This window comes from Protopterus annectens, chromosome 16.part0 (genome assembly GCF_019279795.1).
Source record: "Protopterus annectens isolate FY-2018-M chromosome 16.part0, PAN1.0, whole genome shotgun sequence".
Taxonomy (NCBI): Eukaryota; Metazoa; Chordata; order Ceratodontiformes; family Protopteridae; genus Protopterus; species Protopterus annectens.
The window spans coordinates 792,436,902-792,452,891 of record NC_056750.1 but is presented as its reverse complement, the minus strand read 5'-3'; the positions used below and the strand labels follow the sequence as shown (position 1 = coordinate 792,452,891).

General features: G+C 39.5%; 1 protein-coding gene across 1 annotated transcript in view; it reads left to right on the top strand.

Moving 5' to 3' along the window:
* Positions 1-15,990, top strand: part of LOC122790655 (exonuclease mut-7 homolog) — a gene marked incomplete in the record, with an annotated part of 2,442,473 nt that overhangs the window by 2,351,674 nt on the left and 74,809 nt on the right. The window contains 3 exon segments of the mRNA XM_044058180.1: positions 13,521-13,574; positions 14,077-14,208; positions 14,984-14,999. Coding sequence (XP_043914115.1) covers positions 13,521-13,574; positions 14,077-14,208; positions 14,984-14,999 — 202 coding nt within the window.

The following is a 15,990-nucleotide window of genomic DNA, read 5'->3' as shown; positions in this document are numbered from 1 at the left end:
AGCTCTCACCTGTGCATCTGTGATCACAGGGAGGCTACATTCTGTTGGGATAGACATTTGCACTTTTGGAGGGGAAGGGGGGAGAAGTTTGCACTGAACCTTTCTGTCAGGATGTTGGCAATGTCTGTGGGTTCAGTGTATTTTTTGTCATTTTGCACTAACTCAGAGCATATCTGGGAGTTGCCTCCCAAGTTCCTGACATAACTAAAGAAGGCCTTGTGATTATCCTTAGGTGTCTTGTGCAATTTTTCTTTCGAAGCTTGCCTTAGATGATTTTATGAGGGATCATAGTTTCTTGCTAGTACTGATCCATTTTTGGGATTTTGCTCTATCATGTAGTAGCTACCTCCTGTTATATAGCTTATTTATGGCCAGGGTCCACCAGACAGGTCTCCTGCCTTTGGAGGAGTGAGTCTTGGTTTTATTTGGGATAGCATGTTCCATGCATTCCTGTATGTGTCTATAGAAAGCTTCTGTAAAGGATTCTGCATTTTGGGCCGTAGTTTCCACTGGCCCAGGGCCTTTGAAAGATTCCACCTCGGTTTTGAGAAGTGTGAAGTTTGTTTTTGAGAAGTTCTTCACCGTGGTTTCCTTGGCTGGGGGTGGGAATGGAATATGAATGTCCAGTGAGATTAATTTATGGTCTGATCTTACCAAGGAGGGGTATACCTCTGGTGTGGAACATAGAGACCTCATGTTGGTGATGACCAGGTCCAATATGTTTTCCCTTCTTGTGGGAGTGGTGACCAGTTGTTCCATAGCATTTGAGTTTATAAATTCTAGGAACCGTTGGGTGAGGGTATTTGGGCTTGAGTAGTTTTCCCAATCAATGTTTGGGTAGTTGAAGTCACCCAATATAATGGTGTTTGGAGAGACCTTCATATTTTCCAGTGTTCTCAGGAAAGCCGAGTGGGGTTCCTGTGTTTGGGAGGGTGATCTGTAACAGGCTGCAAACTGAAAGGCAGTTTTGCCCACTGTTAGTTGCACATGGATGGTCTCCGATGCTTCGTGCAGTGCCACTAACCTGGAGGTGTGGGTATCTTTGATGTATATGGATACTCCCCCTCCTTTTGTGGTTCGGTCCGGGGTTTGTGGCTGAAAAGCATGGTATGAAGTATAACCTGGTAGTGCTGGGGTGCTTTTGGGAGCCTTAAACCAGGTTTCTGTTACTGCACAGATATCGATATTCTCCATACTGAGGAGAGTCTCGAGTGCGTGCATCTTGAGGTTTAGACTTCTGGCGTTGAGCAGCATTACCCTTAGTTTTTTCTTTGTGTTGTCTATGGAGGTGGGTTTGTCTTTTGAGCCTTGCCTAAAAAAGGCACTATGGGGGAGACAAGAGCCTTTGCCAGTATTCGAAAACCTAGGGGTGACAGGTGCAAGCCGTCCCTAGCGAAGCAACATGGCTTGTCGAGCATGTCATCCCAGGCTGACAGACACTGGATCTCCTTTGAATGACACCAATACTTTAGCCAATTGTTAAAATTGATCATTTTGTCTTTATACTGTGGCATCATTCTTGGTGAGGGCAAGATGCTACTCAAGGTCAGGGTCATACCGGCCTGGGCTACATGATCAGAGAGCTCCTCTATGTCTCTTTTCATGTAGTCCAGGGAGGTACGTCTCAGGTCATTCACACCAGCATGGACAATGACAGTCATATTTGTACTTGCTTTGGAGTGACCTGAGTGCATGTGTTATGTGGCGGTTCCTGGCACCCGACAGGCAGCTTACAGTGACCTTCTCCTTATTCAGTCTGGTGAGTGGGACGTCAGTGTGTCTGACAATAGAGTCTCCTATTACAAGTGTATTTGGTGTGTTGTTTAGCCTTAAAGGCTGTGACTCTGTGGCACACTGACTTTGTGGGTTATGTGTTACGTGGGTATTGTTGCATGGTGGGGGTTGCTTGGATGTCTGCTTGGGAGGTCTCTGCTGCTTAGGCAGATTTTTGTTTAGAGCCTCCAAGTATGTTTTTGTGTGTTTATGTGTTTGGTTTGCTGATGCGATGGGTCTGTGTGAGACTGGATTTGTGGTGTGTTTGGTAACCTTTTCCTCCTGAACGGCTGTGCCAGTACTGGTTTGAGAGAGCTCAGCCTCTAGTTTGGCTATATAGTTGCATCTCTCACATATGTTTGAGCTTGTTGGGAGGAGGAGAGGGTGGTCTGTGTACATAAGGCAGTTGTAACATTGCGTCAAGATTCCCATATTCACCAGCTGGACTGGGGAGTAAACCCGAAACTGGCCTTTGGACATGCCTAAAAAAGTATAGGGAACTACTTATTGACTGATCAGAAAGTACCAATAGGGAGCAAGTGCTTAAAAGGAGTATAAGAGGGTGTAGTTCTTAAGTTTATTAGTGTTTACTTGTAAGATTACTTATATGAGCAAGTGCCGGGCTTTTAGAAAGAAAATAGAGTGCTTCTTTTGAGATTTAGAGCAGTTCTAAGGGAAAAAGTGAAGAGCCGGAAATAGTTTAAACCCGTTTAAGCAGCGCTGCGCTATGTGCAAAATCGCGCAAAGCCACGCTAAAGCGGGTTTTAAAGCAGGGGACTTGAAAGAGCTAGGAGATAGCCCAAAACAGCCAATAAACAACTAGTTACTGGACTGAGAGCAGTCCTCCAGGGACAGATAGGCTGCTCAAAGCTCCCCACTCTTACTGGTGAACAGAGAAGCTTCCTCCTATCCAAGTAAGGATATGGGCAACACAGGAACTTGTACAGAAGTCCGGAATACAGTAAAACCTGAATTCAGGACTATTCTAGCACAGTAAAGGCGGGAAAACAAAGATATATATAAATATATATTTTTTCTTTTTTTAGGACAGTATCAGAGGCAGAAAAACACAGCAAATGCTTTGCACAGGCTAGCGCACTTGAGTGGGCAGCCTTAACAGTTAAATCAAACAACAAACAATGACTTTAAAGTGCAGGTAAGCAAAAAAATGCAATAACGAGCTTATTAAGGTATTACAGCAGTCACAAACTCGCTTTTTGGCGAGAAAATGCAGTCGCTAATGTAAAGGTAGCAAAGAAATACTTAATCAGGTAGCAGTCACTCTTTTTCGTCTCTCTGCTGCTAGCACCGCTCTGCAGGACCACGAGGAGCTTGGCTGAGTCGGAACAAGCGCAAAAACCATGCTAAAGTGGGTTTTACAGTAGGGGACTTGATTGGTTATACATCACCATTTTTTATCTCATCTCCTCCTATCATAAGTGTTAGTAATTTTGTCTCATCTACCTCTAACCTTGGCTTATTTAATTCTTCCATAAACATTTACATTTGTACTTTTTCTTGATTTCCACATTTCTCTGCTTTTTATAGTTTAATAACATGCCTGAAATAATTCTAAAACCTGTCTGGTTATTTTCCTTGTTGTAGGCTCCCTTAAGCTTGACAACAACCCTTTCTACTTTCTTTCAGAGGTAACTAGGCCAGCTACTCTTCTGGGCCATTTTAAGCCTATCCGATTTCCCAGAGGCGGGAATTAAACCCTCTGTATTTTGTGTCTTTCAGGTAAACACTTTAACCATTATGCTAACCTTCCCCCAAGTAAGGAGTTGCCTGAGACATTGTGTAAAAGCTTTTGTGTTCCGGATTTATCATCAAAAACAGTTGTTTAACAGCAGTCTTTCTAAACTCATGCATATTATCGAGGTGATCCATTATTTTCTCTTTAACAATCTGCAGTTGCACCTCTTCTGTGAAATTCCCATATTCTGCAATACTTTAACCTTTGTCAGTTCCTCTAAGTACTTTTTTGCTACTTTTTAACCACATCTCATTTTCTTTTATTTCCACCCTATTTTCAAACTCCACCTTTATTTTATCCCACTTCCTAGCTATATTTTCAGAAGAAATTTCTAACTTCCCTAATAACTTCCAAATAATTTCTACTACCAGTTCCTTAAATTCCTCTCTATTTAAGAGATAGACAGGGATGTACCACTCTTATTTTTATTTCATTACTCTGCATTTTTATTTTAGTTGTTGTTGGCACATGCGCTGAAATAGTTATTGAATGGGAGAGTTCTGATCTGGATCCTGATGCTTGTCATCAGAAATTTCCATAGCTGGACACTTAAGACATACAAGTCAACTAAGTGTTTTTGTGAGTGCCAGATTGAGCCAACATTAATTCTGACCTCATCTCTGCTGACTGAGAAGGAGTACAGCATAAACCAGAGAGTTTAGTTGATTTTCAGACCAGCCATTGTAGGTGCAGGAGGGAGATGCTCCAGGCCTATCTTACACCTTACGTAGGTTCATATGTGTTTACTATGCTAATGACCACAAAGGCCATTTTTAAGCCTAGCCATGAATCGCAAATCTCTCACAAGTTTTGGTACCCTTAAAATATGAAAATGAGATGAAACATGTATCTATAAGAGACATGGGTACCAAACCAGGTATGACTTTCCTGTTCGCCATCCAATTGTCCAAGTTTCACTTGAATTGGGTTAGGGAACTCTGCTTCACATGGCTGGAGAGCCTGTTCCAGAGAAGGGGTAGTCTTTGGGATACATACCTGTCTCTTCAGCAGATCCTATATATACCACAGGCAAGGTTTAAGTCTTTAAAATGGGTAATTCTGGTGCTGTTTGTTTTGCAGAAATACATGACATCCATCAGAGAGGGGTCTGACAATGCCCTGTATGCCAGGTATAGATTTCCTCTCAACAGCCTGTAAGAGACAGAATACAGAGATAGGGCCTTGAGGGAGTCTGCATAGGACATGTTAATAATGCCCAGTATTCTTTTAGTGAGGAACCTCTGTGGATGTTCCAGTTGTTGGATATGCCTGGTTAGGTACATTCCAGGATGGTTACCACTGAGACCGCACAAAGCAGAGGACTGGCATGAGGTACAGGGGTACTGTGAGGAGTTAAAGGATATGTTCTTCCACAAATAACCCTTATTGGTCTTAGTTGTTTTCATCTCCCATTAGGAAGCCAGAAGTCAAGTTCACTTTCACAGACTTGAGGACAGCACCAGGCATTTATGTTCCTTCTGTGGAGAAGTGATGCATACCCAGTAGTGTGCTATAGCCAAGATTGTTACTCTATCGACTGTTCACATGCTCATGAAGTTAATGGCCTAGCAGTTTCCCTAAACTTCACTTCCAGTCATTTTCTAGAGCTCAGGATTTGAAATACCTGTTTTGTCAGTGTCTTCCATGAGTTGGGGTATCACGAGGATTGACTTGTTCACAGCCCTGAAGAGTGGTGTCCTCCTAGTATTTTGCTTAGTTTACCAAGGGAAGGGGGAGCTGATAGCTGATGCTTTCTCCCTCTCATGGCAAAGAATTGTCATTCATGGCTATCTACCATAGATTCATAGGTTCATAGATTAGTACTAGGCTAACTGCCCTTGTGAGCCATTTTAAGCCTAGCCAATTATCCCTTGTGAGACTCAAACCCTGCACCTTGTGTTTGTAAGGCTAACACCTTAACCATTAGGCCACCCTCCTAACAATTTCTTCATATTCCTTATGTAGCCACAAAATTCAGAGAATGTGTAAAGTGCATCCTCATTTTCATTTATTTATTTGTGTCAACATTTTGTTGACAGAGATCTAGCTGGACTTGGACAAATTTTTCTCTGGAGGCTTGAAGAAAAAGCTTTCAACATGCCAGTACAAGAACTAAATAAAAGAAACACAAGGTACAATTTCACAACTCAGAATAAGTGCAAGGGACACTACCAACCACTCTATAGTCAGAGAAAAGTATACTTTGATATGAGACATCAAATCAGTGCACTTAATTATCAAAGGTTATCACACTGGACATATGAATAAATTAGGCATCAAAGGGACTACAAAAAAGTGTTTCTTAACTGAGATGTAAGCATAATTTACTTGTCTGAATAAGTAAATTGGTCCTCAGACCCTTTTCAGCCATGACCCAGGGCACAAGTGCAAAGATAAAAGCAACATATATGGATAAATTAGTATAGAAAGTCATCTTTCTTATTTTTGGAAGATGGTAGGAAACAGGAGTACCAAGAGAAAATCCCTTCAGACAAAAAAAACAAATTCACATATACTGATTAGAGGTCAGGATTGATCCCAGGACCTTGGAGTTGTGGGGCTGTACCACTAAGCTTTAGGGTATAATATTCCATAGACAAAACAAATAAAAATAAGCATTGTTTAGTTTGTGAGTTGTACCGGTATGGATTAGAGAGAAGAGGGAGTGCAGAAGTAGCAATTAAAATCATTAAGAGAAGAGGGGATTAATGACATTTTTGCAGTACTGGTTATAGCAGGTGATTCCTTTTTCAGAAGACATTTGCTTTGGGAAATAAATTACTGCTGCCTAATCTAGTTGTTTTTTTATCTTTGCAGTTAGTTGTTGATGTTATAAAAATAATTCTTAAAAATAATATTGACTTGTAATATGAGATGATCATTTGTTGACCTAAGATTTCTTGGTGGTGTGTACTACTCTAGGATACTTCATCACGGGGCTGAACTTTATTGGTAGCATTTTTGCCTACCATGTCTGCTGACAGGCCTCTTCTTGACCAGAGAGGGGCATCATCTAGGCAGCTATGAGGGTGCTTTTTTCTTTCTATGGTACCATGGCAGTGAGAGTATTTTTTTTTGTCTGTTCCACCCCTGGAGTTGGTTTACCCTTACATCATTGGAAGTGCTGCCTCTGCGTCTCAGTCCATGCATGCATGGATGCTTCTCACATACCTCACATGCACTGGTGAGAGAATACCATCACCAGTTTGAGTGATCATGGTCATGCCTTCCTTCTCATGATGGCCTCAGCTGGAGATGGCCAAGGTCCTGTAATTAAAGCAGTGGTATGAGTCAAGCAGGACCCCCCCCCCCAAGGAATGCACACACATCAAGCACACATGACATTAGCTGAACTTTGGTCCCCTTGGCTGCAGTTAGGGCTTTATCCATGTACATTGTCAGTACAGGCTGAAGAACTGCATTTTGGTTAGATATAAAATGGAAAATTCAGCCACATGCTGGTTATAACTTAGGTTTCTTTGAATTGCCAATGTATCTTATTGTGTTGATCACAATGAGTTCTGGGAGCAGTTATGGTATTTAATGATGCACATTTGTGCTGCACTTTGTGAAAACTTGAAGGATAAATATTTCAGATTATGCATATTATAGGAGTATATAAGAATCTTAACAGAATATCTGAGAAGAGACTACTTTGTGCCTACTTTCCTGTCTGAAAAATGAGTCCTGTAAAACGTTTCCTAATAACTAACAGCAGTTGTTAATTGTATTGGTAGTATGAAGGTCTAGGTTAGAGTTAAACAGTTACTTTTTGTGATTCCTAGATATGCTTGGTAGAAAATATTATTTCTGTAAATCTAGCAGTGATAACAAGGAGGGACATGGTTACCATATTCCAGGTGGTGCAAGAAATTCTGCTGGTTCTTGTTAAGAATGGCCACTTTAGTTGGAGTAACATTCAGCAACACCTCTGGGCATGGCTGCTGGCCTTATCATTTGTTCCTATTGAGCCTTCTGTGAGGAGGCATAGAGATGATTGATAGTACCAGAACATTTACTGCTGGTCAGAAATATTCTGTTAAGTGGAAGAAGTTTTTCATCTGTGTAGAGAAGCGGTCTGTGCTACTTCAGGTTGTTCTAACCTACCTCAGGCAACTGTATAATCCAGGTTCAATTATTTCCATGATGAAGGTATATGTCTCCATCATTTCTTCCCATTATAATAGTGTGGTGCAGGAATGTGACACAACATTGCCTCATCAAGCAGTTATTTAAAGGAGTTGTGCAAGTCCATCCAGCTTTCAAGAAGTCATCTCTGCCTGGGACTTGAAATTCATGATTTACAGGTTTGCCTATCCTGCTTTTGAGCCTACAGGTTCAGTAGTTTTAAAATTCATCTCTTGGAAGATATTTTTCTTAATGTCCTTTATCTCTACTTATAGGATATTTCATATTCAGGATTTTATTTGTAGGGAACTATAGTCATTGTTTCACAAAGACTGGATGTTCTTAGAACTAATTCACACTGCTTCCTATAAGTGGTCTCAGGTTTTCCATAATCCAGTCCATTTTAATCTGGCAGAATCCAGGAGATAAAGAGCCTTGTACTGCCTGGGTACAGCTTCTTCCCGCTGTGATTGAATAGCTGAACAAGCCTTGTACTGCCTGGGTACACCTTCTTCCCGCTGTGATTGAATAGCTGAACAAGCCTTGTACTGCCTGGGTACAGCTTCTTCCCGCTGTGATTGAATAGCCGAACAAGCCTCGTACTGCCTGGGTACAGCTTCTTCCTGCTGTGATTGAATAGCCGAACAAGCCTTGTACTGCCTGGGTACAGCTTCTTCCCGCTGTGATTGAATAGCCGAACAAGCAATGTTTCGTCATTTTTACTCTATGGAAGGAGGGATTTGCAGTGACTAAAGAACAAACCCATTCTAAATGGATTGTTACCTGCAGAGTGTTTTCCCTCATTTAATGAACAATTCATTGGAAAATTCTGCTGTCATAGGCTACTCTACAATAGCCATAGCTGCTTCCTTTATGTGCTTAGAGAATTTATCCATACCAGACAATAGAGTCAATGCCACTTGGTTGCATTTCACTACTCCACTAAGTGTTTATTCCTTGGACTGCAACTCCAGAATTTAGGTTGCTTTGATACTTCTGTTAAAGAATTCAGTCTTCTGAATGCTTGCCATATGTCTCTTCTCCAAATCTGTCCTGTCATGATGTTTATGATACTGTTCTGGATTTTTTTGCAGTAGTCGTTCCACTGTGGAGGAAATAGTTTGCACTCTGTCAGTTACTCTGTGAAGAGGTCCCAGCAGTGGGTACTTAAACAATCTTGCTCTATGCCTATACCTGGATAGACATTCTTTCTGATAGCTCCTGTTGGAATTCCCTCAGGCAACTATTTTTTATATGCCTTTGTGTTACTTATGTTTGTGTCATTGTTTGTTTTTGTTTTCTGTCTAGATTATGCTGACAAGGTGGATGGGAATGAATTGGGTAAAAGGGTTAAGCTTGCTGTCCTAGCCCATTTCATAATGCCATGGCATATGCCTTGTGGAGATACATTTACCCCAGGGTGCAGAAGTCGAAGAGAAACAATACCAAGTGAGATGCCAAGTCAAGCCACTATGGATGATAGTCACAAAGATACAAAATTCAGCTGAATCAGAATGTTCATATCCGTTAGGAGCCAGGGTATAAAACAGTGTAGGAAGTGTAACAAAGCTATGTCCGTTGGTCTTATAAACTTAGAAAGCTGCTAGAATAATATGATTTGTGTTAGCATACATTTTCTGAAGGAAATAAAGTCTGAAACTCAAATATGTGTCATTATTTGTTAATTATTTAGTGACTTCAGTCCTGCATAATTTGCCAGAAAAACACAGACTTTGTGAGGAACAGACCAAATCTGGACATTCTGTGAAAATCACTACAATTGAGAGGTATATGTAGAAGTAATATTGATAGCTGCACTTTGACCAACTAGCTATTTTGAAAGTAGATCCTGAATAACTTGGAATTCATTTCAACCTAATTATTTTCTGTAGTGACATTATGTTTTTGTATCTTTTTTGTTACCTATATCAGGTAATGTAATTATTAAACCTTTAAGAAGCGATACCCATGAAACCACTGTAACATTAATCTTATTTAGTGGGAGCATTCATTTTTCATTGTTAAATTCAGCTGTGATATGCCAGCAGACTCCTAAAGACTGAAATATATATATTTTTAAGGGATTTTGACATTGGCCGTACCAGCATAAGGGAGCTATTTGGACATGTATTCCATAAAGCATGGCCAACTGAATTATATATTCGCAAACTTGATTCACCAAACATCATGAAATCACCAAAGTAAAGCTTGTACCAAATCAGGTTATTGTAGGGCAGTTACCCCACATGCCTCACTTTTTTATTCTAATTCTTATAATCTAAAACTAATCTAATCTAATCTAATCTAAAACTTCAGACTTCAAGGAAAACATAACTGCAAAACATAAAATCTGTCTAAGCTTTATTCAGAGTAATGGAGTTAGAGATGAATACCCATTATATTTTACGCTAGTTTCTTTACCTGTAAAATATCTTTTTTATATTTTATTTTGAAGCCTGACTAAATCCAAAAAAATGTAATTATTTTACTTTTTTGCAGATGACCTAATTCTGACAATTAGTAAACCTCAACACTCAACCTAATTCAGATACTCCCTGAAGACGTAACCTAATTCTGACAATTAGTAAACCTCAACACTCAACCTAATTCAGATACTCCCTGAAGACGTAACCTAATTCTGACAATTAGTAAACCTCAACACTCAACCTAATTCAGATACTCCCTGAAGACGTAACCTAATTTTGACGATGAGTAAAACCTCAAGAATCAATGGAGAGATTTTAATAATTTATTTGTTTGTCTTTGTTTACTGGGAAAGTCTGACTGGATTAATACCCATTTTCAGTGGAGGCCAGTGGAGAAAATCTCCATTTGCTTACATTGCACTATACTAACTTCCAGGTAAAACACAGAGTAGTTACAGTTCTACAGAAACAACGGTTACATTTATACATTCTAAGATTTTACAGAGGTGGAGGTTACTAAGGAGAAAGCCTGTGTGCTACTTAGTGGATTGTACAGCCAGCAGTTATGTATAAAAACTGTTTTGTCTTTTCAGTGAGAGGTTGAGAGTATTCTGTTTAAGGAGAGTATTTGGACAGTATTGTACGGTGACCGCAAAGTCTTAACTTTGTGATGAGCATATGCAGGACCAGAATCAGTTAAGATGTTGTTTCAGCAGTGGTTTAAAACTATTGAGTTTGTCAGAGAGTTTTATATGTGTAGGGATTAAGGACAGTCGAACGAGCAGTTGCTAGTGTGAGACTGTATCATATGCCTTTGACAAGGCTAAGATCATGGTGGGCACAAGCAGAGTGTTGATTTATCATGTTGGTAAAATGTAGCAGAGCAGCAGTGGTGCTGTGCTGGGAACAAAAGCCATGTTGTGTTTCTCAGAGCAGGTTATTTGAGGTTAGGTATTGTATCAGCTGCATATGGATGCATTTATCTAATATTTTGGAAAGGGAGGAGAGAATTGCTATTGGTTTTCTAGGTATTAAACTCTGTAGATGTGCCTCCTTTGTGCAGTGGTATGGTGTAAGATTTTTCCACAGTGATGGGACGTATATTTCTGATATGGACCTGTTAATTAGTATGGACACACACAGGGAAAGCTATGACTTCTGCAGCTGTTTTTAGGTAAAAAAACACATTCAGAAAAGCAGAAAAAAAACCCCCACCAAAACGAAAATTGCAGCCAACTGGAAAAATCTTTTACTTCTTAAACAAATTCTGGTACCTTGGCCTTCACCTTCATGGCGAAGGCCGAGGTACCAGAATTTGTTTAAGAAGTAAAAGATTTTTCCAGTTGGCTGCAATTTTCATTTTGGTGGGTTTTTTGCTGTTTTTAGGTAGTCTGATTGTAGTTGGTCTACAGCTGTAGAAGTAGTTTTTAGTTTAAGGAGCAAATTCCTTATGAGTGAGGTAGGTACTGGACTAAAATTGAAGAGCTGTGGGTGGTTTTGAATGGATAGGGGTATAAAGAAAGATGCAGCTGTATTAGTGTCAAAGAGAGATGAAACTGATTGTATAAAGTAGGAATTAAATTTGTGTGAGGATAGAGTCTGTCATATTGCCTGTTTTGGAGAGGGAGTGGTGGTCTTGCCAGGGCGGAGTAGTTTATATAGTGATAACCAAGAAAGTTTTGGGTTGTTTTTATGTTTGTCTTGTAGGTTGGTGTAGTATATTTGCTTATCCTGTTTGACATGTTACAATGTTTCTAAGATGCCTAAATTGCAGGAAGCCATTTTGAGTTATATTTTATACCAGTTTTTTCCAGGCTTTATCCCTTTTTATCATATTTTTTTTTCTTCTGTCATTCATGGTGCAGGTTGGACTTCACTCTTTTATTATGTACTGGTGCTAGATTACTTAAGGTCTGTAAGAATGTGTTATTCAGGTGTTCTACAGCAGTATCTAGGGTCAATGTTCAAAGTGCATCAGTAGCCTGCCTGCTCCACCGTGTGCACCTTGGGATGTGCATGCGTGCTTCCACTCACGCTTAACTAACACAGCAAGTGGCGCACTCCTTCCACTCATGCTTAACTAACACAGCAAGAGGCGGACTCCTTCCACCCATGCTTAACTAACACAGCAAGAGGCGCACTCCTTCTACCCACGCTTAACTAACACAGCAAGAGGCGCACTCCTTCCACCCACGCTTAACTAACACAGCAAGAGGCGCATTCCTTCCACACATGCTTAACTAACACAGCAAGAGGCGCACTCCTTCCACACATGCTTAACTAACACAGCAAGAGGCGCACTCCTTCCAGTGTGGGCATGGTAGGCACTTCAAGCTGCACCGATCCACCTGCATTCCTGCTGTTGTTGCCACTGCAGTGAGCCAAGCTGCCCCTCCCCTGGGATGAGTGAGCTTGGTAGTAGAATCTCTCTCCCATCCTCATCCACCTGGTCTTTCAGATACCAGGTTGTTTGGTCAACGATGGTGCTGTGAAGGCTTTATCCTTTTGTTGCATGGGGGCTAACAGAGCATATGTTTTGCATTTTTCTTATACTGAAATCTTTTGGATGCTGGTATGAGATGTTATAGTGGCCACTCTGTAAGGTAGAGACTGTACAGCGGATGTGTTCTCTGTTTGGGGGTAGCCTTCATTCCATGGGGCCTGACTTTCATTGTGACTGTTATTTTCATGTTGGCCTCAGTCAGACTAATATTGTCTAGACAGTGGGTTGAAGAAGTCACACATCCTGAGCTGAATGGGTGGAACTAATGGCTCTTAGTACTGAGGGGAAATATGTTTTTTAATTAATAGGAAGGACTGGAGCAGATGTTTTGACCTTAATTGTGGAAGGGATCAGACAATTTCATATATTTTTTAATTTAGTTATGGGTGGTATGTGACATGTTAGGCACTGTATATTGTGATAGGCCACGTGGTATCTAGTTATTTATATTACATTGTGGAATTAGTACTGCATTACATATGAAGGTTAATTGGTGAATTTTGTGTGTATTGTGATAGTATTATTGTGTCTGTATTAGAGTCTTTTAGTAGTTTAAGTATTTATCAGTGGACCAGTCCATATATTCATCTCTGGTGTTGTGTCACCCTGGTTTTATAAACAATTGTGACTTTTAGCTCAAATGAGTAGGAATACCACTTTTTAGGATTGGAATTGCTTAGTTATTTGTTTAGCATGTAGCACCATAGTTATGTGTAGTGAAGCTGTTTTTCAGCTTCAGAAATGACCATCCCTTGCCATTTTCCTACTCTACCCTTTCAAGTGATTCTGTTTGCTAAGTAGTTAGACCCTAGGATTAGCCTAACTTTTGAAATGTGCAAAATACAGTGCTTTTTTCATTTTTAACTGTTACTTAAAATGTGTTTATGCTCCTTATTTTCCTTAGAATATTTATTTGAATGCATTTCTTTTTCAGATTGCTAGAACTGAAGGAAGGGTTATTCTGACCTGTGGATTGCCTTATCAGACAGTAAGTTTTCATGCCTTTCCATGACTTTTTACCTGCTTAACTTCAGATAAATTCTGATAGAGACATGATTCTTTACAGTGGATTGAATGCTTATGTAATAATTTACAACTGTGCACACTACTGTATGTCAGATTTTCACTGATGATATGTCTTGTGATAGGCTGAGATGGCCTTTGGATAAAGGTTATTTAAGTATTGTAGGTGAGGAAATCATGACTGTATTTATAAATACGGCGGTGGTCATATATGCTCCTTGTTTGTTTTATTCCAGTAATCTGGTTTACTTGGTGGTTTGCCATTTTTGGTGCTTCTGACTAAATGGTAAGCAGGGTATTTCAGAGTACTTTTTCTTCTCCTGTTTCCAGCTGTGCAGCCCCACACGTAACCACCATTATCTGTATTATCTTTTTGCAGTATATTAACTTTGTCCTTCAGTTAAATTGTATCAGGAACTGGAAACATTATTCTTGGAAACATAGGTTTCTTTTATTTCTTTTTTTAGCTTCGGTCTCAAGTTGGTGAGGGGCGATGTTTTTCTGTTCCATGTTCAGAAAAAGCAAAGGATCAAGCAGTCCGTGTGCTGAAGCATTTCAACGTCTTGGTGACCCCTGCTGATATTTTCAGTCGCTGCCAGGTAGGGTCCAGTTTTCATCCTTCGTTTTGTTTCTGCTGGCACTGTTGATTCCATGCCAATATTTGGCAGTATAGAACAGAAGGAGCGCAATAAGACATGTTGTGGGGCTACGTCATCTGGATCTTTATACTTCTGCTGTGATCATTTTATAACAGTGTTTATGTCTAAGAGATCTTTACGAGTTTAATGTGCATTAATTTCTTTTTAGCTAGCCATGCTGCCCAATTTTTGATTTCTTAACTTATTTGTCCTGCAAAATGTTGTAAGTTTGTTGCAGGATATTGCTGAAAGGGTTGTAGTGAACAACTTGCATTTGTGCTTTCCGAATATGATGCATACGTACATGCCACATGGATCTATGATCAAGCAGTTAATGAAAATTATACTTCTGGGGGAGTTAAGTTGATGCTAGACCTCCTTATAAGTAGTATTGCAGTGAATGCATTTTACAGAAAGTGTGTTACTACTGTTCAGCCTCTAATAAAATAAGGCATAAAAACTGTACAAAATGACCACTATTACTGAAGGATTATAGTAAACTAAGTGTCTTGCTCTTACTGTATTTCCTAGACAGACTGTCAGTTGTTGGGCGGCAGTCACAATGCTAACATAAAGTTTGTTTTTTTGCATTAAGCTGGTAGCATGTTGTAATCTTCTTTTCAGTTGCTGTGGTTTGCATGGACTCTGGAGTTCAGAAATGTGGTAGCATGGATGAAGTTCACTGTGTGATGTGATTGAAAGTTATTTTTTTTTTTTAACTTTTTGTGTTTCACAGAATGGTGATATTGCAGGTATGTAGTTGTGTAGACTTAGTGGCATTGTAGTTAAGTGCAGTACCATTTAGTTTAAATGCACATCTAGTCCATTTCCATGAAACCAAGAAAGTTAAAAAAAAATACCCTTCCACTCATATGTAGTGCTTTCCTGCATTACCACATTTATGAATCAAGGGGGGTGTGATGTGTTTCTGTGGACATCTTCGTGCAGTTCTAGTTGTAGCAGTGGTAGTTTGCAGATCACCAAATCAAGATAAACGTTAAGTAAGTCTACATACTTACAGCTTGTTGTCTGCTAATTTTCAGGAGTCTTGTTATAATAAATAACATACTTTAAATCGATTAGATCTGTTCATTTTGTCAGTAAAAAACTATGTATAGAGTTCTTGGTCTAGTCGTGTATAAGGAGTTTTGATTTTGCATAAAGCAGGTGTATTATAAAATGCATTCGTCATGGTTTTGGTCTGGCAGTTCATGTACTACAATTTTTTTCAGAGTAAAATATACTTACTCTTGAGTTTATTTTAAAGGGATTTTTAATCACAAGTTCGGTAGCAAACTTTGTGCAACATGTATTTTGATTTATTTTTTTGTTTGCAATGCAAATTCTAGTTATCAGTATTCAACACATTGCTAACATTTATGCTTGGACCGTCATTCTTTGGTGACTCATAAGACAAAATTGTACAGTACAGGCAGTTTTATTAGCATCCTAAATTGTTTTTAACTTGCCAATAATATTCATTTGTGCTTTAATAACATGTTTTGAACTTGGAAGTATTGTTCAGCTTAACGTGTGTATTCTATTATACTTGTTCATCTTGGCTTTATTTATAGTAACCACTTTGCAGAGTCCAAAATCAACACTTCTACCTGAAACACCAAAGTTTGTTTTTATTGGTGGTTTGCTTGTTGAAATGTTTCCAACAATTTTTCAAGAGGTAGTTCAGCAGTTTTATTTTCTGCTGTGTGATAAATGCATTTTGCAGATGTGTCATACTCTCCC